Source organism: Hippocampus bargibanti, linkage group LG08 (assembly GCF_051943395.1).
Source record: "Hippocampus bargibanti isolate YZ-2025 linkage group LG08, ASM5194339v1, whole genome shotgun sequence".
In the NCBI taxonomy this organism is placed as follows: domain Eukaryota; kingdom Metazoa; phylum Chordata; class Actinopteri; order Syngnathiformes; family Syngnathidae; genus Hippocampus; species Hippocampus bargibanti.
In genome coordinates this window covers 24,623,970-24,646,939 of record NC_142741.1, presented here as the reverse complement: position 1 = coordinate 24,646,939, position 22,970 = coordinate 24,623,970, and the positions used below count along the sequence as shown (strand labels likewise).

Genomic DNA, 22,970 nt, shown 5'->3' with positions numbered 1-22,970 from the left:
CGGTTTCCTCAGCATTAAACACTTGATGAGGAACGTAACCTTCTTCTTTTCACCATCTTGAAGAATGACCCTTGCTTTCTCTGTGATAATTTTATCTAGTTCCTCATCAATTGTGTTCGGTTTAGCTGGGTTGATAGCTTTTTGCACCAATTGTGTTCTGTGTAGCTGGGTTGAAAACTTTTTGCATCAAGTGTACAGATGTTTGTGGAGCCTGATTGATGGGATATTTTAACCTTGCAGTCTACACTCTGCCTTTGAACTATCAAAGTTGAAACTCTCTCACTGTCATCTGCCTGTCTCTAATGTTTAAACCACCCTCTCCCCACTTCTGCGTTCTTGAACAACCACGTGGCTTTAACTGAAGACTGGGGGCGGGGAATAGAGGACCAGAACAAGCCGGCTGCCATTTTCTTGTTAGGAGAACGGGCTCAATCACAATCATCATTGTGGCAGCCCCCGTGTGTATCCCGAAAAATAGTTCGTATGCCAAGGTAAAATGTTCATCAATTTAACGTTCGTAAGCCAAGGGGTTCGTAAACCGAGGTATCACTGTACATGCCTATCCTACTCTCCCGCCAGTTAACATTACTTCAAGAACATTGAGGATAAGCTTCAATGTGATTCTATTCTTGCTAAAAGGATCAACATTTCAGCCAAAGCAGCACTCCAGTTCAAAGTTCAAAGTACACTTCGCTGAGCTTCACTTTTACACATAACAAATTTCCAGCCCATTAACTCCACTTCACTACTGACAAGCGCCGTCTTTTCACATCCCAGGAAGCTGTTCCCGTCTAACTTTGTCATCTACTGATTCGGTCAAAAAGGATAAAATGTCCCCAACAAACCAACACTGTCAACAGTCATTTAGTCTAATATGAAACAAGTCACCAAATTTGACAAGTATGTTTATGTAAGAATGTTCAGAATTGAAATAACCTATCCACCAAACGACAATCCTTCCTTTGACACCCATATAATGCATCAACTAAACAAAATAGGCAACTGCCGGTTCTGTAAATCCTGGAGGTATGCGTAAACCAGGGGGAACGGAGGGGGGGATTTATCAGGCAAATGGAGGACGCAACTGGTTGTTAGCACTTCCCCACCGGCCAAGTAACAACTTGCCAGATGACTTTGGATGAATACAAATCGGGTTAAACCACTCGTACAGTGAGACCTCAACTTACGAACTTAATTGGTTCCCAGACAGAGTGTGTAAGGCGAAAAGTGTGTATCTCAAAAAACAATTTCCCATAGGAAACCATTAAAATAGGAATAATCCGTTCCTGGGTTTCCAAAAAATATACTTTTCAACTAAATAAGCCTTAAAACTACACACAACATACCTTATTCTATGTATAATAAATGTGCTATTGTATTGCAATGAAAGAAATACACTGCATTGTATCATAAAGTCACTTTATTTACATTTGTGAAGGTCATTTATGGCTTGATGGAATGGCGTTGGAGGTCAAAGGGAATTGCTGTTTGGAAAGAGAGGCGCGTTACATGAGGACTGTAATTAAAGAAATAAACTGTGCTGTAAAATAAAGTTTTATTGACCTTTTTGATGGCCGTTGATGGCTTATGGAAGGACAGTCACCTTCCATAAGGACTGTTATAATAAGGTAATTTAACCTCTGGTGCTGTTCGGTCGTGTGCTTCCGCCGAAGATCACTCCGCCAGCCGTGGTGGGTGTGTATTATGAAAATAGTGCTTATTATAAGGTTTAATTTTCATAAATTTGACGTTTGTAAAACAAAAAGTTTGTAAGTTGAGGTGTTTGTAAGTTGAGGTCTCACTGTATCAATGTGGAAGTTTATTAACTATTAAAAAAGACACAACACCAAATAAAACACTGTTGAAAATTCCCTAAAAAACCTCTTTGAAATCGGCGGCTACGCCAAATTAGCTCCTTAGCTAACATGGCTCAGCTAAAGCAGAAAGATATGTCTTTTTCAGAGCTTTCGGGACAGCATCTCCACCTCCCTCGGCAGCCTGTAGTGCCACAGAACCTCTTGATGAAAACAAGCTCTCCCCAAAGCCTCTCTGTTGATCCCCCGTCACCCTGAAGGTCTATGGCTTGTGTTTTTCGACTTGTAAACCTACCCCCCCTCGCCCGCCCGCATCTCTCCATCGCAGCCTCGTCGTCCGCAGTGGCTTTATTGCACTGCGCCCTAAGTGGGCCCAGAAAAGGTGAAAGTTACATCAGGTCGGGCTCAGTGAGTCAGCTGGTATATGTTCAGATGTCACAGTCAAAGGTGCGGAAACCGGGGAGCGTAACCCGTCCTTTTTTGCGCAGGTCTTCCTCTGAGCCAGTGTTGATCCTCATGATGAGACTCTTCTCATACAACAGTGGATGGTAGGCGCCCAGAGTGCAGGCCATGTCAAAGTAATGCTCGTAGTAATGACATAGGTCCGTTTTCCTTGTAGAGGGGATGTACTCGTACACGTGCACCTGATCGCACAGCGCCATCATCAGCAGGATACCTGTAGGAATATGAATCAGGATTTAAATTTAAACAGCTTTCATCCCTGTCAGTGAAAATAGAAGTACAGTGATACCTAGGCTTACGAACTTAATTGGTTCCCAGACAGAGTGTGTAAAGCGAAAAGTGTGTATCCCGAAAAATAGTTTGTAAGCCATCATTGTAGCTCCCATGCTGAAAAAGTATAAGTACCCCTGATCTAGAGTGTTCAATCAGCCTTCCAGGCACGTTTTTAGAATGTGGGAAGAAATCGGTGTACCCGGAGAAGACCCACGCAGGCCCGGGGGAAAACATGCAAACTACATACAGGGAGAGGTCAGAGATGGAATTGGACCTCTGCATTGTGAGGTTGATGCACTGACGACTGGACCGCTCGGTCGCCAATATGACAAACACACACACACATGCACAAACACACACACACACATTCCTGTTTCAACGGTTTTGTGAGGTCCGGATAACTCCAGATATGGAGTGAGGACCACCGTTGCTGATCAGAACTACTGTTACATTTGTACACTAAATGTCAGCCCATTGCCCACTTCAACTTCTTTAAAAACAAAGAAATAAAAAGTGGGCGTGAAACTGAAATAACAGCAGGAGTGAGGACTCTGAATGGGTACATTCAAAGTCCACACCCATGAATTTGGTTAAAATATTGTTTTACCTATTTTGGTTTTTCATCTCATTTACCACGCACACACACACATAAACACACACAAGTGAGTAAAAAGTGTGTGTATCCAAGTGAAATGAAAATACACACCAAAAAATCATTTTGGGTGAATTTGTGGGGACCTTTCTGAAACTTTAACAGATGCATATATAGACCCTCTAGAAGCCTTTAGAATGAAAAAAAATCCGAGGACCGGCCAAAAGGTCCTCACTTGTCAAAAATGTCCTTACTACATATGGTATAAAACACAGGTGTCAAAGTCAAGGCCCGGGGGCCAAATCTGGCCCGTCACGTCATTTTATTCGGCCCGCGAAAGCATAACAAACTTGTGAAATTCCGTGATGCTTGCTTGCCAAAGTCCAAACCAAAATGTTAAATTGTCCAATGTAAGCAACAATAATAATAATTGTTGACTTCAAATTTAAAAACTAGTTATTCATTACGGTAATTTGTTGTGTGCTCTATGTGTAATATGTGGAAGGATTGAAACATTCTAATGGCTTTCCTAAATTCATAATGGCCCCTGAGAGTAAACCGTAACGACAATGTGGCCCGTGGCAAAAAAATGACTCTGACACCCTTGGTATAAAATGTTAGTGGTCCTCACAAGACTAGTCATACAAACACACACACACACACTGTGCATATTCATCAAAGCAGTCTTTGAGCGACAATCAAATCCATTAAACATGCAGACGAGTCAGGCTCCGACAGACCATTCTGCGTTATCTTCCTAACACAAACATCACCAGCCTTTGCCGCCAATTTCTATTTTATCGTTTTGTGTCGCTTGTTATTCTGCTCACGAGTCTCCGTCCTCTCTGCTGTCGTTGTGAATCTGATGCTCAACCCTTTCTCCCAAGGTGACTTCCGCGGTGAAGGGGCATGTCATTGTGTAAATTGTGACCACCCACCACACCCCCCCCCCACACCATCCAATAAAAATCTAACACAGGCAATAATGTTCAGTTTTGATGGACACCGTCACAGAGGCAGTGACTTGATGTGCAAGTAGTCGCAGTTTTGATGGACTGATTTGACTTTTACTGCAAAAAAAACAAACAAAGAGATGGGGAAAAAAAATCGACTTTATTAAATTTGGCGCACTGAAATATTGTGCAGTCGCGCGCGGGGCCATATAAATAAAATAAAAAAAAGCTTAAAGGACAACCGACACAATTTTTGTGTTTCCTAACTGACTTTAGAAAAATGTTTGATAGCATCTAAATTACCCAAAACACGGAGGCTGATATTTTTAGTCAAATGCAAAACACCGATAAAAATGACTTAAAGTGTCCCAAAACTACTTCAAATTGAACCCGGAAGTGGGCAGTTTCAGAAGGCCCCACCCCCTTGTTCGTGATGTCACGCCAGGACGTCTTGACCTTGCTCGAGAATCAAAACAATGGCTTCAGATTCGGAGAAGATGCTTTCTTGTTACTCATCCAGTTATGAATATGATTCAAATAGTTCTGAAGAGGAAAGCATAAATGTTTGCAATCGATGAAAGAAGTCCTTCCGAAATCTGGACTCCAATATAACGCCCAGAAAATCCACAAGATGGCGCGTGTTTTTTGCGTCTTACCGCAATTGGCTGTGACACACAACGATTCACCGTCCCGTTATTTATGTCGTTTTCCATCTAATTTCGCGATCAACACGGTGTTTTCAAATGAAAAAAAGTACCCACAATGCATTGTGTGTCGCTTTCTCGGTCAGGGGCGTTCCCTCCGTGACGTCACGTCAGGCATCTTCATCAACTCGAAAACAAGACTTCCTGAATATTCAGCGCGAGTCTTAAAATGTAAAATATAGCTATGTGCTGTGGAATCTTTGTAAAATGCGCTCAGTCGAAGTCATTTGAAGTGATTTTACAAATTATGGACGCAACTTGTTCGGAGGTGTCGGTTGTCCTTTAAGTTAAGCCAATGTGACTACGGTGAAAAAAAAGATCATACACGCCAGCAGTGGCTTTTGCACAGTATATGGAGTAGTTTCTTCTATGGAATAAGCTATAATTGGTTTTATGCGTAGGAATAAATGACGAGCAATGGTATCTAGGAAACGCTCCACAAGAACGCTCAGATGTTTCCAAATCGGCCATTGAAGCGAACCACTCAGAATGTCTGAAGCTGTTCCATGACAAGCAACAGGTCATTAGGAAGCCATTTTCTCTGCTCTCACTGCACTGAAAGTGCTTTGAGCAATGATTTATGCTCCATCAACCCCCACTACCGCCTTGTGCTTCGGACAACGGGGTCGCTCGCACTTGCACTGACATTAACCCACTTCCCATCTGCCTTTGTTAGTTCTACAGATGCTTCCTGATCCTGTTCCACTGCGAGCATTGGTCGGGGAAGAACGGCAGAACCTCCATGTCGTCCAAGACCACCGTCATCCAGCTGAACCGACGCTTCTCCAGCAACACGGTAGCCTGCGCCGCTCACTTCTCGAGCGACGCGCTTAAAACTAACGCCGAGCCTGCAGTCAAGCTGACCACGCCCCCTGAGGTTGTGACCTGAAACTGGCGGGCCCGAGGAGACACGAAACCGAGACAACGACAAGTGGGAGAATGCTTCTGCTGGTTGTGATTTCTGGTGCAAAGTAGACTGCTGAGGAATATGGACGAGCGGGTTAATGTTGTTTACATGTGAGCTTTGTGTTTGTACAAAGATGATTCCCTTTTGTGTATCATTTGTGGTTCATGTGGTAAATGCAAAAAAAAAAAAAAGAAAGAAAAACCACATGCAAAATATTCCTAATATGATTTCATGTACAGGGTTACAATGATACCTCGGTTTACGAACCCGTTACATTTATGACATTTTTACCTTGGCGTATGAACTATTTTTCGGGATACACACGGAGCTGCCACAATGAGTGATGTGTCATTCGCGAACGAGCCCGTTCTCTTAACAACAAAATGGCAGCCGGCTTGTTTTGGTCCTCTATTCCCCGCCCCCAGTCGTCGATTAAGGCCAAGTGATTGGTCAAAAAGGCAGCAGTGAGGAGTGTGGGGTTTACAGATAAAGAGAGAGTGAAGCCGTTGTCCAAAAAGAAAATGGCTGCCAACTTTTTTTTGTCTTCGGTTAAAGCCACGTGATTGGTCAAAAACGCAGCAGTGAGGAGAGGTGGTTTAAACATTAAAGAGACAGGCAGACGAGAGAGAGTGACAAAATGGATAGGAAACAGTGAAATGTGGACTTGTTTCAACTTTGATAGTTCAAAGGATGAATGTAGACTGCAAGGTTAAAATATCCCAACAATCAGGCTCCACAAATAACCCGCACAAGCCATCTGTACACGCAAAAAGCTATCAACCCAGCTAAACAGAACACAATTGATGATGAACTAGGTACAATTATCACAGAGAAAGCACCTACAAGGGATCATTCCTCAAGATGGTGAAAGAAGAAGGCTACGTTCCTCATCAAGTGTTTAATGCTGATGAAACCGGCCACTCCATTCCATCAAGCCATCAATGACCATCACAAAGGTAAATAAAACAACTTTATTATATAGTACAGTTTATTTATTTAATCATCATACCATAGCACAATTATTATACATAAAATAAAGTATATTTTGTGTAGTTTTAAGGCTTAGAAAATTAGAAAGTAGAAATTTATGTTTTATGGGGCCCTGGGGACGGATTAATCTCATTTTAATGGTTTCCTATGGTAAATTAATTTTTGGGATACACACTTTTCGCCTTACACACTCTGTCTGGTAACCAATTAAGTTCGTAAGCAGAGGTATCACTGTAATATGAAACGTCATGCAAACGTCATCCAGAGAGCTTGTCACTCCAAACAAAATGAGTGGGCGTTTGGGGGACATGGAATAAAAACTTGGATTTTGAACGGTTTGAAAATAACCACAAACCCTGATCTGGATGAGCAGTGTAGAAAATGGATGGATGGTGTCCTTATTGTATAATGAAGGGGAGTGACTTCCTGAACAAAAATTATAATAATAATAAACAGTGAGACTTAGTGAGACTTGTCAACTGATTCCATAGAACTGTTGTCTTTGTATTTACTGGCCACAAAAATTAGCTCAAACTGAAATTTCCCGATGATCCTGAAAATTCACGACTGGCTGCCGCAGCAATACAGTGTTTGCCTTTTTTGAGAAATATCCTGCACTTACAACTCCGGTCAAAAACAAAATTGCCTCCCAGGTATGGAAATTGTACACACGAGGACAACATTGTAAGTAGGCCTCTATTCATGAAATTTAAATTATGTTCAATATCTTGAGTCTGATGGGGAATAAGAAGTTATCATATTTAAAAGTGTCATGCTGTTATTTAACATGTGTGACTCGAATACACAATTGGAGCACAGGCAACCTGGGGTCAATCTGAGGTCAACAGACACAGCAAGTTAAACTGTCATCTTCATCTAGGAGACAGAATTTAGGACTTGGGAAACTTCTTTATCACCGAAGCAATTTACGACTTGAAACTCCTTCACAGGAAGAGCTCATTGGCCAGGTTACACATTTATCAGTTCATGGAAGATACAATGTTTTATTGCTTACAGCTGTTCGCGCTTCGAAGGCCCAGGGACGTGGTATTCTAATAAAGAAAACTATGTTTTACTAATGTATCACTTACATTTTCATATACTCTCAATAAATAGCTTGGCAGAGGACTGCAGAATTCAGACGTCTGTCAGAACTATTTGAATCATATTCATAACTGGATGAGTAACAAGAAAACATCTTCTCCGAATCTTAAGCCATTGTTTTGATTCTCGAGCAAGGCAAGACGTCTAGGTGTGATGTCACAAACAAGGGGGCGGGACCTTCTGAAACTTGCCATCTCCGAGGTCATTTTGAAGTAGTTTTGGGACACTTTAAGTCATTTTTATTGGTGTTTTCCATTTGACTAAAAATATCAGCCTGCGTGTTTTGGCTATTTTAGATGCTATCAAATGTTTTTCTGATGTCAGTTAGGAAGCAAAAAAATGGTGTCGGTTGTCCTTCAAAGTAAGGATTCTCATTTTAAAGTCTGAATTGTGAGATAAAAGTGAGAATCCTGCCATCTTTATTTCATTTTATTCGTTGGCACTAATCTTCTTCCATACATTTTGACTCCATCAAATCCATCGTAGCTTTTTAATTACTCTGGAACAAACAAGGCCTCATGATGCATTGGCCAAAAAGCAAACCATTTGGAATGGATCAGTCGCAGCAAGACGGAATATATGTGTTTGAATGAGAGGGATCCAAGTGCAAGAGTGATGCTACAGGGAGAAGAGATAAAGAAGGTGGAGGATTTTAAGTACAGTAAAGTCTCGTTATATCGATATTCAAGGGAGTCCGAAAAAATATCGATATAACCGGGACTATCGATATATCAGACCCTGTTTGCATGTAATTTTCTCCGTGCGTGCATAGAAATAGTATCGATATAACCGGGACTATCGATATAACGAGACTTTACTGTACTTGGGGTCAACTGTCCAAAGCAATGGAGAGTGTGGAAAAGAGGTGAAGAAGCGTGTCCAAGCAGGCTGGAGCGGCTGGAGAAAAATGTCAGGTGTGATGTGTGATAGGAGGGTTTCAGCTAGGATGAAAGGAAAAGTGTATAAAACCGTGGTCAGACCAGCCATGATGTTTGGACTGGAGACAGTGCCACTGAAGAAAAGACAGGAAGCAGAGCTGGAGGTAGCAGAACTGAAGATGTTGAGGTTTTCTTTGGGAGTGACCAGGTTGGATAGGATCAGGAATGAGTACATTCGAGGGACAACTCATATTAGAGGCTTTGCAGAGACAGTCAGACCGAGATGGTTTGGACATGTCCAGAGGAGAGAGAGTGACTATATCGGGAGAAGGATGCTGAGCCTTGAACTGCCAGGCAGGAGACCGAGAGGAAGACCCAAGAGGAGGTTTATGGATGTGGTCAAAGAGGACATGAAGGTAGCTGGTGTGAGAGAAGAGGATGCACAAAACCGGGATAGATGGAGGACATTGATTCGCTGTGGCGACCCCTGAGGGGAAAAGCCGAAAGGAAAAGAAGAAGAAGACACAAAATGAAATCTTGGGTCCGTCTACCATGCTTGTACTCTTTGAATTGAACATTATTGTGACAAATTGCTGCAATGTACAATTGCACGCGGCGCTGTAAAGGCGCTTTCACGATCAAAGGGTGATAATTGCACTTTTAGAATGACAGCCATAGACATATTGTCACTTAAGAGACAAACAATTGCGGTAATTTGACACTAAGGGGGCACACACACACGTAACCAAGAAAAAAAAACATGTTTTTTTGCGAGTGAAGCGGGCTTTATGATTGTGATGATGCGGGAGCGCCCGCGAGATTAGTCTGCAGTCCATTTGGGCTGTTCCATTGAGCACGGCATGTCCACACAACTGGGCTGGATGTGTGTTTGATGAAATTGAAAAGATAAGACAGGGCGCGATAATATGAAATAGTTGTTGAACGCTGACTCACATACGCTCACTCAATAAATAAATACATAAATTAATCCAATAAAAAAAAAGCCTTGTTGGTACATTTGAGACTTTGGAAGGTTGAGGTTAATGTGAAATTTAATTGTAATGGTTAAAACGTAATCTATTGTTGTACGATGGAATATTTAATCGTTTTGTATACATTTGGGAAGATTGATTTGTTTTCTTTGTGTCGAGAGCAAAAGTGTGATGTAAATTGTTTCCAATGATTTAGGCAGACGTCGACCAGCTCTTCAAAAAACAAACAAACAAACAAACAAACAAACAAACACATAAGCAAACAAACAAACAAACATAAGCAAACAAGCAAACAATTATTCACAGAAATAAACACAAAGATACAGCTAGACAGCTAGCTAGCTACACAGCTAGCTAGACAGACAGACAGCTAGCTAGACAGACAGACGCCTAGACAGCTAGCTTGACAGTTAGCTAGCCGGACGGACGGAAAGGCAGACAGACAGACAGACAGACAGACAGACAGACAGACAGACAGACAGACAGACAGACAGATAGATAGATAGATAGATAGATAGATAGATAGATAGATAGATAGATAGATAGATAGAGCTAGCTAGCTAGATAGATAGAGCTAGCTAGCTAGATAGATAGATAGATAGATAGATAGATAGATAGATAGATAGATAGATAGATAGATAGATAGATAGAGCTAGCTAGCTAGAGCTAGCTAGCTCTAGCTAGATAGATAGATAGATAGATAGATAGATAGATAGATAGATAGATAGATAGATAGATAGATAGATAGATAGATAGATAGATAGATAGATAGATAGATAGATAGATAGATAGATAGATAGATAGATAGATATGTTTGCTTCAAGTTGTTTGTGAACATTCCCAGATAAAGTTTAATGTAAAACTAAATATAATACAAATTCATGTGTATTTTACAAATTCGTGTATCAAAGCAAATGGCCTAACAGTCTTACAGAAATAGATAGATAGATAGATTTGCAGACTGCTAGATAGTCGGTACAGCATGATATTTGATAGGATGGGGACTGTCCCAACCTGAAGTTGGTGGAAATTGACATATACAGTAAAGTCTCGTTATATCGATATTCAAGGTTTAATCCGTAAAACTAAATATAATACGGGACTCATGCGATATATCCGACCCGTGTATCAAGCAAATGACCATAACGTGCATAGAAAACCCTATCGATATTTTTGCAAACTGCTGTACGTCGATATATCCGATATCGATATAACGAGACTTTACTGAAAATTGACACCCAACGGAATTTATTGACTTAAAAAAATAAACAGATGTGCTCACCTGTGAAGCCTGATGAGGGAGGGTTGGGCTGGATGTTCGCCTGAGTATTGCCTTGAATCACATCCCAGAGGCCCCAAATGTACCTGGGATGGAGGATGTAGAAGGGCTGGTCGGGATGCGACTTGCGGTGTTCCACGTATGGGCCAAACAGATCGTAGTCTGGACTGGCGTACCACTGACAAAAAAAAAAAAAAAGGGGAGGGGGGACACTACTTCAGTGACCAATTGTGTGCCACAGTCCACTATCATACATGTCTGAATGACCTTTTCCACATGTTGATAGATTAAAATACATTGATACCTTGGCTTACGAACTTAATTGGTTCCCAGACACAGTGTGTAAGACGAAAAGTGTGTATCCCAAAAATTAATTTCCCATCCGAAACCATTAAAATGAGAATAATCCGTTCCCAGGTCCCCATAAAACATAATTTTCTACTTTCTAATTTTCTAAGCCTTAAAACTAAAGGTGAAAAGTGTGTATCCCCAAAACTGATTTTCCTATAGAAAACCATTAAAATGAGAATAATCCATTCCCAACAAAAATTTCTACTTTCTAATTTTGTGATGGCCGTGAATGGCTTGATGGAATGGAGTGGCCGGTTTCATCAGCATTAAACACCTGATAAGGAACGTAGCCTTCTTCTTTCTTTCTAATTTTACCTAGTTCCTCATCAATTGTGTTCTGTCGAGCCGGGTTGATGGCTTTTATAATAGCATAGCACATTTATTATACATGAAATAAGGTATATTTTGTGGCTTAGAAAATTAGAAAGTAGAAAATTATGTTTTATTGTGACCTGGGAACGGATTATTCTCATTTTAATGGTTTCCTATGGGAAATTATTTTTTGGGATACACACTTTTCACCTTACACACTCTGTCTCGGAACCAATTAAGTTCGTAAGCCAAGCTATCACTGTATTGCAAAGATAACCTTCAAACACAATCACAAACCTGATATATTTAAGGCCAGGTGAAAGTCATACCCATGTTGGTAAATACAAGCTGGAAGTGAGTATAGAAGCCAAGGGAGAGGTCGCACGTATGTGTCATGTGATAAGAACGTGAAAAATTGTTTGTCTTGAAATTAAATCAGATCCCAACACCAATTTCTAAAGCCAATAGACACTCTCCCGTAGCGGCAACTAAAAGAATCAGAGTGGTGAAGCTGCAGATGATGTATATGAGGCAACCAACCTTGTGAAGGTTAAGAGTATAAGGCGCAGGGTCCCATGCCAGCAAGCTTACATTCTTGTAAAGAGAACTGGTCTGGAAATGACGCTTTGGACTTGCCATAACCTGTCGAATATATTGAACATGCTTTTAAAGGACAACCGACACCATTTTTTTGTTTTCTGACATCAGAAAAATGTTTTATAGCATCTAAAATACCCAAAACACGCAGTCAAATGAAAAACACCAATAAAAAATGACTTAAAGTGTCCCAAAAGATTCAGAAAGTCCCGCCCCCTTGTTCGTGACGTCACTATTGGTCACACACTGCCTTGCTCCAGAATCAAAACAATGTCTTCAGAGAGTTCAAATTCGGAGAAGATGCTTTCATGTTACTTATCCAGTTATGAATATGATTCAAATAGTTCTGAAGAGGAAAGCATACATGTTTGCAATCGATTAAAGAAGTCCTTCCGGATCAATTCGAGCCGTTTGGCCTCCAATGTAGTGCCTAGAAAATCCACAAGATGGCGCAAAAGCTCCCTTGGAAGTGGGATGATTTGTCTGCTGGAAATTTGTGTCAACTACTATCAAATAGTAGTCTTGGTGCAACACACAACGATTCACCATCGCATTATTTATGTAATTTTCCTTCTAATTTCGACAACAACACGGTGTTTTCAGACAAAACAAAATACCCAAAATGCATTGTGTGTCGCTTTTTCGGTAGAGGTGTTCCCTCCCTAAATGTGCTATGGTATTATAATTAAATAAATAAACTGTACTGTATAATAAAGTGGTTTTATTTACCATTGTGATGGTCTTTGATGGCTTGATGGAATGGAGTGCCGGTTTCATAAATTTTAAACACCTTATGAGGAACGTAGCCTTCTTCTTTCACCATCTTGAGGAACGATCACTTGTAGGTGCTTTCTCTGCTATAATTTTACCTTGTTCCTCATCATTTGTGTTCTGTTTAGCTGGGTTAATAGCTTTTTGCATCAAGTCTACAGATGGCTTGTGAGGGTTATTTGTGCAGCCTGATTTATGGGAATTTTAACCTTGCAGTGTATACTATACTATCAAAGTTGAAACGAGTCCAAATGTCACTGTTTTCTATCCATTTTGTCACTCTCTCTGTCGTCTACCTGTTCTCTTTCATGTTTAACCCCCCTCACTGCTGCGTTCTTGACCAATCACGTGGCTTTAGCCGAAAACTGGGGGCGGGGAATAGAGGACAAAAACAGTCGGCTGCCATTTTCCTGTTCGTAGAAAGGGCTCATTCGCGAACGACACATCACTCATTGTGGCAGCTCCGTGTGTATCCCGAAAAATAGTTTGTACGCCAAGGTAAAATTTTCATAAATTTAACATTCGTAAACCAAAAAGTTCGTAAGCCAAGGGGTTCGGAAACCGAGGTATTAGTGTACTTAAAAAAACCTTGAATTATTGTGAGATGGATGGATAGATGAATTATATCATCGAAACCTCGGTAACATATGTCGTTATATCTGGAGGCAAGGCCATGCTTTTTTTTTCCCCATGTTGCCACATTACCATATGGTGTCTATTTATTAATATGAATAATTCAAGACGAGTTCCTCTGCAGGACATCTCGTACATCAACGTCTGTCATGTTCTCACCATTGAGTTGATGATGCGTATCGTGGTCTTGCTGCCCACGTCTTTCTCGTAGCCTTCGGTGGGCGCCGCATTGAACCTTAACACGGCGTCGTGAGCATCTGGAATCACACACACACACACACACACACACACACACACACACACACACACACACACACACACACACACACACACACACACACACACACACACACACACACGCACACACACACACACACACACGACACAATCATGTCACACAACTGCCCTCTACCGGTCAGTCTTGGTAACTGACATATGTATTTTTAGATTTAACTTGAATTATGGGCAAATAGAGATATGTAGTTACAATACAATAAAATACAATACAATACAATACTATATAATACAATACAATACAATACAATACAATACAATACAATACAATACATATAGATATGTGTTAAGTAGATGGCACTGTAAATGGAAAAAAAATGTCTGACATGAGCCTAACAACTTTACTAATCCAATGAATACACTACAGTAGATTATACTAGCTATCTAGCTCGCTATCTATCTAGCTCGCTAACTAGCTAGGTAGGTTTCTATCTACTATTTGAGGTACTTCCGGGTTGAGTGAAGCTGGCAAGTGTGGCTTCCGCTGCTCACCTACAGAAAAACAAATCCTGTGATTGTAAAGTGACATTGAGGGGTTTGAAAGGCGCTTTGAAATCAAATGTATTATTATTACTATTATTATTATTATAGTAGTAGTTTAGTAGTAGTAGTAGTAGTAGTTGTTGTAGTAGTAGTAGTGGTAAGTATGTAGGAGTGGTAGTAGTGGTAGCAGTACTCCTCCAAAATAATCACAGGTTAACGTTATGAAGCCTAACTCTCTCCAAATTACCAACAGTGTCGCTATCTATTAGCTAGCTAGCTTTCTATCTGAGTTATTTCCGGGTTGATTGAAGGCCTAGCTAGCTATCTATTAGCTAGCTTTCTATCCGAGTTACTTATATATCGAATTAGCTGTCTATTAGCTAGCTGACTTTCTATCTGAGTTACTTCCAGGTCGAGTGAAGGTCTAGCTAGCTATCTGTTAGCTAGTTAGCTTTCTAGCCGAGTTGAGTGAGTAGTAGTAGTAGTAGTAGTAGTAGTAGTAGTAGTAGTATTAAATAGAAGGAAAAAAATAGCACAAACCAATGAATGTCATTAAATCTACTAAGATAAATACATAAGTAAATGGATGTCATTTTTGAACACAAAAGAATATAATATAAATAAAAGAAAGGATAAAATCACTGCAATGAATAACTGCCACTGTGTGGTCAGCACAATGGACAGCATCTCAAGATAAAAACAAAAGATGTTCTCCATTGTATTGACCACAAGGTGGCAGTATTGCATTGCAAAATGAATCGAATCTATCGTTTGAACACAAATTATCAACCGATTGAAAACACGAGAAAACATTTTAAAATCGAGACGTCTTTACAATGCAAACGTGAGCGAGATGAGGACCGAAAGAGGGCGTAAAAGTGCACCACCGGAGCGCGTGCACGACAGTCGAGTGCACGTGCAGGGTCGCGAACCAGCCACAACCCCTCCCCCCCCCCTCCCCCACCCAAAATGATGACTGCCAGTATATTTTGTTTTATTTTGAAAGGTTGTATTTACGATGACAAATCAGATGATTTTTTTTCTGCAGTTTGATAATAATAAATAATAATAATAATAATAATCAGAATACCTTTCGTCCCACAATGGGGAAATTTGCAGTCCACAGCAGCAATTTGAAAGGGGATGAAAGGGGAATAATAATAATCATAATAATAATAATATGAATACTAATAATAATAATAATATTAAAAATAATAATATTAAAAACAATAATAATAATAATCAGAATCAGAAAACCTTTATTCAGCCCACAATGGGGAAATTTGCAGTCCACAGCAGCAATTTGAAAGGGGATGAAAGGGGAATAATAATAATAATAATCATAATAATGATGATAATAATAATAATAATAATAATAATCAGAAAAACTTTATTATGTATAAAACAATGAGAAAATTTCCACAGCAGCATAATTATAAAATAATAATAATTAAGTAATACAAGTAATATAAGTAATAAAAATACATTTCATTTATTTTTAAGTATTTCAAAATTATACATTATTTTTGTTATCATTTGCACAATTTATTTGCCGATTATTTTCATAAACATTCATTTTCTTATTCCTATCGTTTTCAAATAACGGAGTCAATATATTTTTAATAATTCAATAATGATAAAATGTTTTTTTTTTAATTTAGCTCATTCACTGCCAGATGATGTGCGGACAGGTGTCCACTCCAGTGCCAGGGTTTTTGTCATTCTCACTTGAATTCCAGGACCCACAGAATATTAAGTATTAGGACTACATAAACATGCATTAGAAACCTTAGACACTCTTCTTTCATCAGACAAAAATAGTTAATTCCTAAGTTATGTGGGTCTGGAGTTATCTGAGCTTGAAATGAGGGCGGCTGTACAAAATACAATGCAATACATACATATTGGTTTACATAGCGCGTTATCCTGCTGCTGGCTAGCTATCTGGCGGGCTACCTAGTGAGCACTTTATTTGCTTGCTATTTGCTAGCTATTAGCTATGTAGCTGGCTCGCTATCTATCTAGCTACCTATCCATTAGATATCCTTATCCCGTGACTGTAAAGTGACCTTGAGAGTTTTGAAAGGCGCTTATAAATGACATGTATTATTATTATTATTATTATTATTATTATTATTATTATTGTAATGGAATTGGGAAGCACGCACTAGTCCTCACGAGGCACGGATATGATTTTATTTCAATATAGTGATACCTTGGTTTACGAACTTAATTGGTTCCCAGACAGAGTGTGTAAGGCGAAAAGTGTGTATTCCAAAAATTAATTTCCCATAGGAAACCATTAAAATGAGAATAATCCGTTCCCAGGTCCCTATAAAACATAATTTTCTACTTAAATAAGCCGTACAACTACACAAAATATACCTTTTTTATGTATAATAAATGTGCTATTGTGTTGTAATGTGTAGTTTACTCCCCTTTCAAGGGGAGTAAAAGAAGTTTGCTGACAAAGCCTCTTGGATAAGAAGCGAAACGTCCGACACCTTCGAAGAAATACAGATGACGGCTGAAGAAACCTTCTAATTGATATTCTTATGATTTACACTGGAGGGAAAATGGTGTGTTCAATGACAGGAACTCATTTTTTATATTGGCAAAAGCTAAATGATCTGGATCTAGATCATTTTTCGTGTAGATAATTCAACTAATTGAAAACTACTCACCAATCTCTTTGCCCAGCCTCGATCGTAGGATGGCGCCGGCGGAGGCGACCACAGCACAGGTCTTGAAGGTACTCCCACCTTGCAGCTTCTCCAGCGGGAGGGACGGAACGATATGGGCCCATCCTAACGAAGAGAAGGGCTTCTCCGATCCATCTACGGTGCTCAGCTGGGCGTGAGTTTTCATCTGACACAGAAGCTCCTTGGCACTTTGGGAGGCTCGGCGGGGCCCCTTGTAGGCCACGTTGTGTTTATTGGTCTTCATGTACTCGTTCCGGGCGTGCTGCAGCCTCGGGTCCAGCATGTCGGTGGATAAGCGGCCCTGCCACAAGTGCTTCAACAGCAACGCCGACTTGGATGAGTAGTTCTCCTCCGGGTTAGAGGAGGCATCGCCAGCTGCCTTGAAACCTTCAGTTCTTACCTTGTTTGTCTTGACTTCATCCACATTTCCTCTCACATCTTCGTCATCCTCTTCCTCTCCTCCGTGAGGTTGTGTTCTTCTCAGGCGGTTCTGATGCTCCGTCGTATGGGAAGTCATTTCCCGACTTTGGACCACCGGGTCGGAGTGTGAGCCCACGTTCTCCGTGCCAAAGGAAGACCAGGCCGCCATAGTCTGTGGGTCCATGTAGTCTTGTCGACTGACCTCCTGGCTGCCGTAGTTGGCGTAAGGCGGGCTATTGCTGGACAGCACAGAGTCGGTGTGAGACTCTGGGTCCGGCAAAGTGGGAATCAAGCTGGGTAATATGACGGGATTCTGCTGATGGGAGGCCTGGATGGACGCCAGGCGGCGGGTATCGGGGTGCTGGGAGAACAGCGAGCCGGCTGAGGTCGGTGGCTTGTTAACGCGAGCGTCCAGGAAGTAGGATAAAAGGGCCAGAAAGATGACAACCCAGGCCAGCATTCCCAACAACACAAGCCTCCTCCACTGCCTCATGCTGGACTTCATTAGTGAGCGGGGGCTCACCGACAACGAAGCCGGCTGGTAGGGGCGGGGAGAGGGAGGTGCGTCGGAGACGTCAGCTGGAGTGCCTGTGGGGAAATCGAAATGTAAGGAAGAAAGATCTGGTCTGGTATGTTCACACTGTGACTTCAGAAAAACGTTTTATAGCATCTAAAATACCCAAAACACGCAGGTTGATATTTTTAGTCTAATGCAAAACACCAATTAAAAATGAGTTAAAGTGTCCCGAAACTACTTCAAAATGACCTCGGAACTGGGCAGATTCAGAAAGTCCCGCCCCCTTGTTCGTGACATCACTATTGGTCACACACTGCCTTGCTCCAGATTCAAAACAATGGCTTCAGATTCGGAGAAGATGCTTTCTTGTTACTCACCCAGTTATGAATATGATTCAAATAGTTCTGAAGAGGAAAGCATAAATATTTGCAATCGAAAAAAGAAGTCCTCTCGTATCAATTCGAGCCGTCAGGACTCCAATGTAGCGTCCCGGAAAATGCACAAGATGGCGCCCAAACTCCGTTGGAAATGGGCTGGATTTGTCTGCTGGGAATTTGTGTGAACTAGTATCAAATAGTAGTCTTGGTGCAACACACAACGATTCACCATCGCGTTATTTATGTGTTTTCCTTCTAATTTCGCCACCAACACGATGTTTTCAGAAAAAACAAAGTACCCAAAATGCATTGTGTGTCGCTTTCTCGGTCAGGGGCGTTCCCTCCGTGACGTCACGTCAGGCATCGTCATCAATTCGAAAACAAGACTTCCTGAATATTCAGCGCGAGTCTTAAAACGTAAAATATAGCGATGGAATCTTTGTAAAATAGGCTCAGTAGAAGTCATTTCAAGTGATTTGACAAATTATGGACGCAACTTGTTTAGTGGTGTCGGTTGTCCTTAAAAACGTAAGATATAGCTATATGCGGTGGAATCTTTGTAAAATAGGCTCAGTAGAAGTCATTTCAAGTGATTTTACAAATTATGGACACAACTTGTCCAGAGGCGTCGGTTGTCCTTCAAATACAGTGGTTTATAGTCGCAGTTCATAAAAATGGAGATACTGTGGCTTAAAATGCCAAAATGGTGCGTACAGTATAACCTGTTGGATTAAAGTCGAATGTCTATACTTGAATCCCGTGTTGATTGTGTGGGTGTATTAACTCACAAATATTGAAATGATCCAAATACTACAGGGTAAAACTAACTGTAAACCAGGTGGGAGTTCCTCAAGTTGTCTCCTGGTGAGTCATTAATTGGTGCACTTGGCCTCTTAAAAGCCAGATTAATGGATTTCACAGCACTTGTTTGCAGAAATTGACTTTTGCGTTGCATTGCTGGTGTCATCGGTGCTGTGGTTGGATGAGAAAAGCGGGCTTAATCCGTCTCAGTGGGATCACTTTGTAATAGAGTTAACGCTCCCTTGGTTTGACCTTGGTGGACCCTGTATTACGTGTCTAATCCTAACAAAGTCCAAAGAAAATAGATGTTTTTTTTCCCCGCCTTCATCAGCACATTTTGGATGAGTAGTTTTGGAACAGAGAAGGTCTGGAAGAAGAGAGATAAGATAAAATGCAAAGGCAATCAGAAAAAGGCTCCAAAACATTGAACGAACAATAATATTTCCTGTATTAACAAATTGGATTGTTACATTATTTTGTTCCAGAGTCATTGTTTTTTTTTTGCCCAATGTGGCTCTTTCAAGATTTTGGAGTGTAGACCCCTGGGTGAGGCAAACTGTAAATTAATAGACCAGTGTAAAAACAGGCAGGAATACTGTGACATGTCTGGTTTGATAAAGGACAACCGACACCATTTTTTTTGTTTCCTAACTGACATCAGAAAAACGTTTAATAGCATCTAAAATACCCAAAACACGCAGGCTGATATTTTTACTCAAATGCAAAACACCAATAAAAATAAATGACTTAAAGTGTCCCAAAACTGCCACAAAATGAGCTCGGAAACTGGGCAGATTCAGAAGGTCCCGCCCCCTTGTTCGTGATGTCACGATTGGTCACACACTGCCTTGCTCCAGAATCAAAACAATGGCTTCAGAGAGTTCAGATTCGGAGAAGATGCTTTTTTTGTTACTCATCCAGTTATGAATATGATTCAAATAGTTCTGAAGAGGAAAGCATACATGTTTGCAATCGATTAAAGAAGTCCTTCCGGATCAATTCGAGCCATTTGGACTCCAATTTAGCATCCCAGAAAATGCACAAGATGGCGCCTAAGCTCCGTTGGACTTGGGCTGATTTGTCTGCTAGGAAATTTTGTCAACTAGTATCAAATAGTAGTCTTGGTGCAACACACGATTCACCATTGCGTTATTTATGTGTTTTCCTTCTAATTCCGCCATCAACACGAAGTTTTCAGACCAAACAAAGTACCCACAATGCATTGCGTGTTCGCTTTCTCGGTCAGAGGCGTTCCCTCCGTGACGTCACGTAGGGGATCGTCATCAACTCGAAAACAAGACTTCCTGAATATTCAGTGCAAGTCTTAAAACGTAAAATATAGCGTTGGAATCTGTCAAATGCGCTCAGTAGAAGTCATTTGAAGTGATTTGACAAATTATGGACGCAACTTGTTTAGTGGTGTCGGTTGTCCTTTAAGATGTCATTTGGTTTGTCCAATACGATTGGGCAGCTGTGTGCTTCTTGTATTCGCCACAGAAAGTCGGCGTCAGACTTCCAGTTGATTGGAAAGTCTTATTTTTCTACCGGAAAGCATATGACCTCCTGTCGACGTGTTGGAACTGCTACGCTTGCGGCATATGAATCACGGCAATCGCTTGATATGGCCTCAAGGCTTTTTTTTTTTTTTAACAAAGTATGCCACTTCAGATATGTGCGTTTTCAAACTCCATGCAATCATTACTCTTTTGCCCAGTAACTCCAAGGAGCGAGGTCAACCCTTTGAGCTTTGGCCACCTGTGTGGCCGGCCGAATGCATGGGGTGTGTTTTTGCGCGGATGTGGATGTAAAAGGGTTAAAGGGGGGTTGGATTAATGTCAGCGGTGCCTGGGAGCTTTTCTGCTGCGCTCTGCAAGTCCTGGCAGAACCGACAGGAAGCTGTAATTACGACGAAAGGTTTCACTCTGACGAAGACCCCCCCGCCCCTCCCCCTCCCTGAGAAAAGCCTGTCTTACATTAAGAGACCATCTTTTTCTAATTAGGTTTGGCTAAGTAGCGGTAGGTTGCCGTGCCTTAATATGCATTTAAAGGACAACCGACACCTCCGGACATGTTGTGTCCATAATTTGTAAAATCACTTCAAATGACTTCTACTGAGCGTATATGACAAAGATTCCACCGCATATTTCTATATTTTATTTATTTTATTAGAAGGAAAACATAAATAACGCGATGGTGAATCGTTGTGTGTTACACCAAGACTACTATTTGATACTAGTTGACACAAATCAGCTCATTTCCAACGGAGCTTGGGCGCCATCTTGTGCATTATCTGGGACGCTACATTGGAGTCCAGACGGCTCGAATTGATACGGAAGGACTTCTTTTATTGATTGCAAACATTTATACTTTCCTCTTCGGAACTATTTGAATCATATTCATAACTGGATGAGTAGCCATTGTTTTGATTCTAGAGTAAGGCAAGACAAGGGGGCGGGACCGTTTGAATCTCGCCATTTCCGGGGTCATTTTGAAGTAGTTTTGGGACACTAAGTAATTTTTATTGTGCTTTGCATTTGACTAAAACTATCTTGGGTATTTTAGATGCTATCAAACGTTTTTCTGATGTCAGTTAGGAAACAAAAAAGAATGGTGTCGGTTGTCCTTTAAGGTTTTAACTGAGCTACGTACATATTTACTAAACTAACGTACACAAATAACTAAACTACAGTAAAGTCTCGTTATATCGATATTCAAGGGAGTCCGAAAAAATATCGATATAACCGGGACTATCGATATATCCTACCCTGTTTGCATGTAATTTTCTCAGTGCGTGCATAGAAATAGTATCGATATAACCGGGACTATCGATATATACGATATCGATATAACGAGACTTTACTGTAGTTCTAACAACCATTTTTTTTGTTTCCTAACTGACATCAGAAAAACGTTTTATAGCATCTAAAATACCCAGGTTGATATTTTTAGTCAAATGCAAAACACTAATAAAAATTACTTAAAGTGTCCCAAAACTTCGACAAAATGAGCTCCCAACTGGTTGTCGGTTGTCCTTTAAAACGGCCCCATGAATAGTTTTTTTTTCCAACACCTACAAATATATTTGGATGAAAAACGTCTGAGACAAGCCCGTTACAAAAAAATGCAAAGCTCAGCATTCATTTTCAGACATCTTAACCCCTTTTAAGCTACGTGAACTCCTCAAACCAAATATGGACTCAGATTAGTTGCCTCTTAGGGATTTAAGCGCACAACTATGATACACAATAAGCTGCTCACACGTTCCACGTCCCTGTTTAAGAAGCTCAACAGCGAGTCGCAAACAACAACACTGACCACATTATGTATACAGTGTAATGAGATTGAAGCCAAGAATTCTCATGTTACCATCCTTCATCTTTTTCACTGTTTGAAGAAATATGGAATTATTACAATAGACTATTTGTCTCACAGTTGAGAAATTTACATTTCACAGCAGCAAAGTTATCAAAGGAAGAGGAAAGGAAAGAAGTAGAAAAACAAAATACAGGAGCTGCTGTAAAGGCAGCCACTCTCACGGCGCCATCTTGAAGTCAAAACAACAACAACAACAAATAATATGACACAACACAAAAGACCCAATCAGTCATTCAATCTAGAGCATCTCTTTTGTATTAAGCAGTTTTAGATGAAAGAGAAAAGGATCAATGCGTCCATTTCACCAATTGATCAAAGACGTCACAGTAAAATGTGCACGTCTGTATACAGGCTAAATGTTCAAAGTAAACACGAAGCCATTGACGAAA

General features: G+C 40.6%; 2 protein-coding genes across 6 annotated transcripts in view; one reads left to right on the top strand and one right to left on the bottom strand.

The window, feature by feature from the left end:
• Window positions 1–18,075, bottom strand: part of st6gal2a (ST6 beta-galactosamide alpha-2,6-sialyltranferase 2a) — an 87,505-nt gene extending 69,430 nt beyond the window's left edge. Inside the window, exons 1-6 of one of the 3 annotated variants that reach the window (XR_016115802.1) lie at window positions 17,492–18,075; window positions 17,074–17,404; window positions 13,772–13,869; window positions 12,152–12,253; window positions 10,952–11,126; window positions 234–2,490 (exon numbers count right to left, since the gene is read on the bottom strand). Coding sequence is in view for 1 of the 3 variants with exons in the window: in XM_089002787.1 (XP_088858913.1) it covers window positions 2,243–2,490; window positions 10,952–11,126; window positions 12,152–12,253; window positions 13,772–13,869; window positions 17,074–18,016 (1,566 nt within the window). In the remaining 2 variants the exon portion in view is untranslated. Of the gene's footprint in view, window positions 1–206; window positions 2,491–10,951; window positions 11,127–12,151; window positions 12,254–13,771; window positions 13,870–17,073 lie in introns of those variants that run through there. The other 2 variants (XR_016115801.1, XM_089002787.1) reach the window with 2 other exon arrangements.
• tmtops2b (teleost multiple tissue opsin 2b) overlaps window positions 1–22,970 on the top strand; it is a 210,341-nt gene that overhangs the window by 37,887 nt on the left and 149,484 nt on the right. Inside the window, exon 4 of one of the 3 annotated variants that reach the window (XR_016115803.1) lies at window positions 5,475–6,413. Coding sequence is in view for 2 of the 3 variants with exons in the window: in XM_089002799.1 (XP_088858925.1) it covers window positions 5,475–5,687 (213 nt within the window). In the remaining variant the exon portion in view is untranslated. Of the gene's footprint in view, window positions 1–5,474; window positions 6,780–22,970 lie in introns of those variants that run through there. The other 2 variants (XM_089002799.1, XM_089002798.1) reach the window with 2 other exon arrangements.